An 8,473-nucleotide genomic window follows, 5' to 3' on the forward strand; every position below is an offset into this window, starting at 1 on the left:
CTCTGTACTTGTGACATGTGCAATGACAAAAAAGTCTCTATTTATCTATCTATCTATCTATCTATCTATCTATCTATCTATCTATCTATCTATCTATCTATCTATCACCATTAAATGTTGTACGTCCTGGCACTTGTACATTGCACTTATTCAAGGTACTTAATTGTGGAGCATCTACAGTAGCTGCTATCATTGCTTTACACGGGGAATGGGTTAGCCTAGCGATTGTAATACTTGCACTTGGTTCTATGAACATCTTTACTGTACCGACAGCGATATATTGTTTCACTTCTTATGACAAATGTACTTATTGTAACAAATGCACTTATTGTAAGTCGCTTTGGATAAAAGCGTCTGCTAAATGCCCTAAATGTAAATGTATCTATCTATCTATCTATCTCGCTCCGAGGCCCGCTGGTCATCACCCTGATGAGGGCCTTTGAAGCCTAAGCATGGCTGAGGGGTGTTTTAATTCACTTTCCTCCAGAAATGACCAATGTTTCTTAATAATAATAATAATAATTATAATAGATAATATAATTTTGTGATTTTAGTCTCGCCAGCTCAAAGCGAGAAAGGCGTTTGATGTGCGTGTGTGTGTGTGTGTGCGTGTGTTGTTGCGTGTGCTGTGGCGTGTGGACGTGTTGTGTGTACATGTGTTGTTGCATGTGCGTGTGTGTGTGTTTTTGCGTGTGCCTGTGTTGTTGTGGGTGCATGTGCATGTGTTGTTCCGTGTGCGTGTCTTGTTGCCTGTGTTGTTGTGTGTGCATGTGTTGTGCGGACGCGAGTGTTCGCCCCACTGACAGTTTAAATGTCGGGATATGTGCGTGCGTGCAGAACATCGGATATGCATTGACTCCGCCTCCATGTCGGTTTTCTGCGGAGTACGGTAACACACATCACAAACGACAGCGATGGGGAAATACATCTGTTATTGATCTGTTTTCCAGGCATTATTTCACATGATATGCACATTTACTTGTATTTCTACTGCAGGCCAGATGTCAGTTGTGAAATACGTCCTCTGAAAGCAGGACTCGGGGAAACACACACTGTCAGAGAACAGACAGCTATTCATAACACACCAACGTCCATTGTGAGAGGCACCACCTGCTTTACCGCTGTCCTGCAGCGTGACTGGACACGCCTTTGTAAGAGAACAGGGCGACAGGAGGACAACAAGGAAGTCCAGGTATATTTAATGCATTGACCGTTTTCTAAATCACATCAAATTACGGTGACATCATCCGGCCGTCCCAGAAGGAAGTGAGCGCTGAGACCTGGGAAACAGCCCCCTCAGGTGGGGCGATATGGTATTACGCTTGAATGACAATCACTTTCGTCGTAATATTGATTTCAACCGTGAATGAATGTTTGTTCAACGGACGTTCACAAGTACACACTGCACCTTTGTCTTTTATTTGAGCTTTATTACATGGCAATGATAGAACCCTCAAATCAAACACGAAAAAATGATAGAGGAAATAAAGTCACTCTACTACCGACTATTACACGTATCAAAAAAAATGAAGAAAAAAGGTTTTCAACGAATACCCACTATACATTTAAGTATATACACTTCTGATAAATAAAGCCGTACTATCTATATCTACGATTGTTTTGCGGGTGGTCTCGTATCGGTGGGATCAGTGCGCAGGAAAGACCGGGAGAGAACAGGAGGAGTTACTAGTTAGTGAGGGGGACAGCATGGCTAGCTATAGAACCAGAGACCATGGCTTCACACTCTAAACACCCTCCTCCAGGTCAGTGGAGACGATCCCTGCAGAGGATGAAGGCAGGGGTCCCCCTACACCGAGGAGGGGGTTCTACCCATCATGAGCATGAGGGCCCCTGTGTGTTTATCCTAAGACGGGGCCTCTCGGCGAAGGGACGATTGTGATTGGCTCTCGTAGCATTTTTGCAGTATTTTAATTAGTTCCCGATTTTGGTCGCAGCGGTAGATAAGCTGAACTTACATAATGTGGGTCATACACTTTGCACTAAAACGTATTTGTTTGCGGCGGTCTCTCGTGTGGCGGAGACACCGAAGTACGAAGAAGACGCATGGGGGATGGCTATTACGACGGGAGGGATCCGTTTCACTCCACGCTTCGGCTCCCCAGCGACACACGAACCTTCTCAGGTTAAAGAAGCTCCTCTCTACAGGGGCCTCGGGGCAGGGGTTGGTAGGGCTGCAGGGACAGACGGACGCTGGGTCAACGCTACGAACCAGCAGCTCCTTCCCCGGTGCTCACGCGCCGAGCGGCCCAAAGGTTCGAGAGAGGAGAAGCATGAGAGACGCATCGACGGAAACCAAAAGACGTTTGAACATGACGATGGAACAAGACACAAGCTCAAATTCTGAACACTCCCCTAGCGATGAGCCCTGGCGAGGACGCCTCTTAAAGCCCCTAAAGACTCAGGTCCAGGGACATCCCTGTGGCCGGCGGACAGGGATGCCAGATTTGGCGGGAAATCTGGCCCGATCTGGCAACCCTGCCTCTGGAAGAGTCCTGTGATCAGCCCGTGTTCCCACGCAGAACCTCAAGCCAGCGCCGTCTAGAGTCCAAGGAGGTTCAAACTCCAGACCTGGTTAGTCGAGCATAGAGCTAGTCAGAATGATCCTGGAATCTGGAAGCAATCTCCTGAGGAACCAACCCTGGTTTGAACAGAAAGACGGAGAGGACGTTAAAAAAGCGTATAAAACGACACACACACCCTCAGACCGTACCACAACGGAAGGACCAGAAGCAAACAACGGAAGAACACGACGGAAGAACTGGAAGAACGAGGGCGAGAGCGAGAGGAGTCCTGCGTTAGAAGCTGAGGAAACAGAACGCCAACGTCCCTCAGAACGGGAACAAAATGAAATGTGGAGTTCGGCTTTCCATTCCTGGAGCGGTTCGGGTCGAGAGCGACTCGTCAGACCTGCTGAGGAGCTCCAAGCACGAGACGTACATGTGTTCCCCATTAAGGGGAGGGGGGGGGCTTTGATGTCCGCTCAGTAGGCGGGCTGGGGGGGGGGGTGGTTAAAGCAAACATTCCAAGGCTTATATATACATTTGGGAATGCCGGGAAAGCCACGAGAGGGCGAGCGCTTTCCCAGAAACGGCAAGAGGAGGAGTCAAGGGGCGGCCCCAATGCCGACTTAAAAACAACGCGCTCATCAAAAAATAAACCTTCCCAGCATGCTCTCTGTTTTCTTTTGGTAGCAAGCGGAGACCTGAAGCGACGGCCGTGGGATCCCGTCTGGGGCCCCTGAGAGGCCCCCGAGCCTCTTATTATTACGTCCACGGGGGGGGGGGGTCGTCCCCATGAGGAGTGCGGGGCCCGCTGCCTCCCCCTCCCAGGGGCCCCTATAGTCTGTGAAGGGCCCTCCGGGGGCCCGGCGAGCCTCCTCCCCTAGTGCCTCTTCATGGAGGAGACCTTCTTCTTCCTGGCGGCCAGCATCTCGTAGAAGGGGTCCCTGCTGATGGCCGCTCTGTAGGGGAGGGGCGAGGGGGCAGGGTAAGTGGACTGCACGTTGTAACCAGGGCCCGCTCAAAGCGCTTTACAACACTGCCCAACATTCACCCGTTCACGCACACATCCACCCACCGACGGCGGAGTCGGCCCCGCAGGGCGACAGCCAGCTGGTCGGGAGCAGTCGGGGGGGGGCGCCTCGCTCAGGGACGCCTCCACACTCCGCTGCGTTTGTTTAGTTTAGTTTAGTTTATTAGTTTATAGTTTCGTGGACAGTCCTGTTTGATTAACTGTACAGTGAAAGGAGCAGCTTTAGCCTATTGGGCTAACTTCCAGCCGCAGTCCCCGGCCAGTTGTCAATAGGCCACCTCAAATACAAACAGATACGTTGTGTGGTTGCGTGAGGTTTGTGTTTGCGTGAGGCCTGTGTTTGGGTTGCGTTTGTGTCTGCGTGAGTTGTGTGTTTGCGTTGTGCGTGCGTGAGATGTGTGTTTGCGTTGCGTTTGTGTGTGCGTGCGTGTGCGTTGTGTTTGTGTGTGCGTCGCGTGCGTGGCGGTGCGCGTGGCGACTCACTTGATGCTGTTCATCCACACGTCCATCTCGTCTGAGGTGGGGGCCGAGATGCGGTAGAAGGTGTGGTTGCCCTCGACGACGCGTCCGTCAGCCTCCGTCTTGCAGGCCTTGATCACCTGGTCCTTGTTGTCGGGGATGTAGAGCTCGAAGCAGTTCTGGAGGTCACACGGGGGGGGGGGGGGGGAACGACAGGTCGGAGGGTGAGTGACAGGTCGGAGGGTGATTGACGGGTCGGAGGGTGATTGACGGGTCGGAGGGTGATTGACAGGTCGGAGGGTGATTGACGGGTCGGAGGGTGATTGACAGGTCGGATGGTGAGTGACGGGTCGGAGGGTGATTGACGGGTCGGAGGGTGATTGACGGGTCGGAGGGTGATTGACAGGTCGGATGGTGAGTGACAGGTCGGAGGGTGATTGACAGGTCGGAGGGTGAGTGACGGGTCGGAGGGTGATTGACAGGTCGGAGGGTGAGTGACAGGTCGGAGGGTGAGTGACGGGTCGGAGGGTGATTGACAGGTCGGAGGGTGAGTGACAGGTCGGAGGGTGATTGACAGGTCGGAGGGTGAGTGACAGGTCGGAGGGTGAATGACAGGTCGGAGGGTGAGTGACAGGTCGGAGGGTGAGTGACGGGTCGGAGGGTGAATGACAGGTCGGAGGGTGAGTGACCGGTTGGAGGGTGATTGACAGGTCGGAGGGTGAGTGACAGGTCGGAGGGTGAGTGACAGGTCGGAGGGTGAGTGACAGGTCGGATGGTGAGTGACAGGTCGGAGGGTGAGTGACAGGTCGGAGGGTGATTGACAGGTCGGAGGGTGAGTGACCGGTCGGAGGGTGATTGACAGGTCGGAGGGTGATTGACAGGTCGGAGGGTGAGTGACAGGTCGGAGGGTGAGTGACAGGTCGGAGGGTGAGTGACAGGTCGGAGGGTGATTGACAGGTCGGAGGGTGAGTGACCGGTTGGAGGGTGATTGACAGGTCGGAGGGTGAGTGACAGGTCGGAGGGTGAGTGACAGGTCGGAGGGTGAGTGACAGGTCGGAGGGTGAGTGACCGGTTGGAGGGTGATTGACAGGTCGGAGGGTGAGTGACAGGTCGGAGGGTGAGTGACAGGTCGGAGGGTGATTGACAGGTCGGAGGGTGAGTGACAGGTCGGAGGGTGAGTGACCGGTTGGAGGGTGATTGACAGGTCGGAGGGTGAGTGACAGCTCCGCTACTACTGGGCTAGTGACATCACGTTTGTTTTCTACGTCGATTTGAGCCAATCATATTCAGCTAGCTTATGATAGCATTATGCTGTGTGTGCAGTGTTGTGCCTGAACGCGTTCATTGAACGATAGTTCATGAACGCGTTCATATTTCGGGCGAACGTGAACTGAACGTACTGTATTACTGCCTGATGAACGTTACTGTGAACTCGTTCATTCTGGTGTCTGTGAACGGCACGCTCACTCGGTTTAACTTCGTTCAATATGGGGGTTATTTGTTTATCAACACGGCGGATGCGAGCGCAGATCGCCGTGTTGTTTGACCGGTTGCCATGGTTATCTCTGTGTGGTTAATTTGCAGTTGCGGTGTTGCCAGCTTACTGTTACATTAAACTGTAATCAGAAAACGCGGTTATATGCTATAGACACTATAGTATCTGTCGTATGAAGGCTGGGACGAATTTCAAATTATAAATATGTACACTTTATTTTGAAAGTATAGACCGTCGCGACTCCCATTGAAACGAATGGCGCGGTGATTATTCTTCAAAACTAAGAGCTGTTAAATTGTGGAAAATGAATTAAACTGTAATCAGACAACACGGTTATATGCTATAGACCCTAGAGTATCTGTGGTATAAAGGCTGAGACGAATTTCGAATTATAAATATGTACAATCCATAACGTTAGCTCTCTGGCTCATAGCTCAGCGGACTAGAATACCTCCTAGAATCATTGCTTTTTGGCCGGACATGGAAAGGGGGGCTGTTTACGTTTGATTGTAGTCTTTTCGCTCGGTTCTCCATCTCATCAGTAGGGCTAGAACCGAGAGAAAAGACTACAACCAAACGTGAACACCCCCCCTTTCCGTTTCCGGCCAACGAGCATTGAGTCTTCCAACAGAAATCAATGGGATTTACAAAATGCGCTAAATGTGCAATAAAACATGATAGAAACTGTATTAAGCTACGATACTTGATTTAACCACTCTATTTCATCCTAGACAAACCTCAAAGGGGGCTCAATGTTCAAAATGCCGGAAAAAACGAATAGCTCACAGCAACATATTGAAAAAAAGAACTATGAACTAGTTCATTTTTTGGAACTGTGAACTTAGTTCAAATTTTTAAATTATGAACGTTTAACTGAACTAGTTCATTTTAAAATTTGTGAACTGAACTTTGAACTAGTTCACGTAGAAAGTGAACTTTCCCAACACTGTGTGTGTGTGTGTGTGTGTGTGTGTGTGTGTGTGTGTGTGTGTGTGTGTGTGTTGGTAGTGATGCCACTAGGGGGCGCTGTACTCACAGAGCCAGAGCTACGCAAGCGCTATGCTGTGTGTGTGTGTGTGTGTGTGTGTGTGTGTTACTGGAGCCACCAGAGGGCGCTGTGCTTACAGAGGCAGAGCTATAGGAGCATTATGCTGTGTGTGTGTGTGTGTGTGTGTGTGTGTGCTTACAGGCTTCTTGTCCTCCACTTCCCTGATGCTCAGGTTCTCCAGCGGTATGATGCCCCGGGGCTCCTTGTCCTGCACAGAGGGGGGGGGTCACAGGAGATCAGGGACACAACAGGGTGCCCATCCCCAGCAAGGGGTACGTAGCGTAGCCTAGCCTTGCTTAGCCTAGCCTAGCTCCTGGCTCCAGGCTTGAGTCTGGAGCCAGTCTGCAGACTTAGAGGCAGACTGGCTAGCTAAGTTAGGCTACGCTAGGCTAGGCTAGGCTACGCTAGGCTAGGTTACCGCGCTAGCGCCGCAGGACCGCAGGTCGTCGGGTGTGAGTCTATCAAACTGGTCTGCTGGTGAACTGAAAGTTATTTAAACAACAAAATGTAGATAATAGAAAGAAAGGACAAAGATAACGATAACTGGAAGAAGAATAACAAGACGCCCACCACTACGTGGGGGGGACTCACCGTGGTGTACTCAAAGTAGTAGAGACAGTTGTCAGTGAGGATGAACCACCTCCTCTTCCAGGTCTTTACACGACCCCCTGTGGATTAGAGATACAGTCAGCACAGGGCCACGACCGAGAGAGAGAGAGAGAGAGAGAGAGGGGGGGAGAGAGAGAGAGAGAGAGGGGATAGAGGGAGAGAGGGAGAGAGAGAGAGAGTGTGTGAGAGAGAGAGGGGGGATAGAGAGAGAGAGAGGGAGAGAGAGAGAGGGGGATAGAGGGAGAGAGAGAGAGAGAGGGGGGGATAGAGAGAGAGAGAGAGGATAGAGGGAGAGAGGGAGAGAGAGAGAGAGTGTGTGAGAGAGAGAGGGGGGATAGAGAGAGAGAGAGAGAGAGGGAGAGAGAGAGAGGGGGATAGAGGGAGAGAGAGAGAGAGAGGGGGGATAGAGAGAGAGAGAGAGAGGAGGGGGGGGATAGAGGGAGAGAGAGAGAGAGACAGAGGGACAGAGAGAGAGAGAGAGAGAGAGAGAGAGAGAGAGAGAGAGAGAGAGAGAGAGAGAGAAAAAGTAGTGTGGGCACCAATCAGCAGAGGGCAGAGTAGCAGACAGGCAGACGGATGTCGGGACAGACAGACAGATGACAGCTCCAGAAGACCCGCCCCCAGACAGCCAGCAGCGTTCTGCACCAATCCACCGCAGGATGACATCACATCATGTTCACCGGAACACCGTAAATGAGGATAGTCAACAGTATGCATTGTTCCTCCCATGCCATAGGGGGCGCTCTACGGCCCTCCTGGTGCTGGTCAATCAGAGCTAAAGAGGATATCAACGTCTAGACCACCTAGGCGTTCTTGTGCCACTCCGTTGCTAACAAGTTATCCTCACATTATATAAAGAACATGATAGTCGACTATATAGCCTGACTGCTGTCGACACGTGTGTCTGTGCTAACACACACACACAGCAACACACAAAATAACGCAAACAAAATCAAAGTAAATGAAGAGGTGTTTTGTATCCCCCCCGTGGGATCCCTCTAGTTAAGTCATGGTGGTTGATCTGCCTGTGACCCTTCGTGCCACCCCTGCTTCCTGCGGTAATCTGATCATGTGAGCAGATGGCAGGCGGCCATGCTGGGAGGCTGAGCAGCCTGGAGCCAGGAGCTACGCTAGGCTACTCGCTAGGCTATGTTATGCTACTCTAGGCTAGGCTACTCTAGGCTATGCAACGCTATGGGACGCAAGGCTAGGCTACGCTAGGCTATGTTATGCTACGCTAGGCTAGGCTACTCTAGGCGATGCAACGCTACACTACGCCAGGCTATGGGACGCAAGGCTAGGCTACGCTA

General features: G+C 51.5%; 1 protein-coding gene across 2 annotated transcripts in view; it reads right to left on the minus strand.

Moving 5' to 3' along the window:
- Nucleotides 1–917: 917 nt before the first annotated feature.
- Nucleotides 918–8,473, minus strand: part of cyth1a (cytohesin 1a) — a 40,701-nt gene continuing 33,145 nt past the window's right edge. For both annotated transcript variants that reach the window (XM_079746834.1, XM_079746835.1), the window contains exons 10-13: nucleotides 7,146–7,222; nucleotides 6,694–6,762; nucleotides 4,036–4,190; nucleotides 918–3,481 (exon numbers count right to left, since the gene is read on the minus strand). In XM_079746834.1, coding sequence (XP_079602960.1) covers nucleotides 3,403–3,481; nucleotides 4,036–4,190; nucleotides 6,694–6,762; nucleotides 7,146–7,222 — 380 coding nt within the window. In that variant the 3' untranslated portion in view covers nucleotides 918–3,402. The remainder of the gene's footprint in view (nucleotides 3,482–4,035; nucleotides 4,191–6,693; nucleotides 6,763–7,145; nucleotides 7,223–8,473) is intronic.

The sequence above is a fragment of the Pollachius pollachius genome (assembly GCF_949987615.1).
Source record: "Pollachius pollachius genome assembly, chromosome: 11".
In the NCBI taxonomy this organism is placed as follows: Eukaryota; Metazoa; Chordata; class Actinopteri; order Gadiformes; family Gadidae; genus Pollachius; species Pollachius pollachius.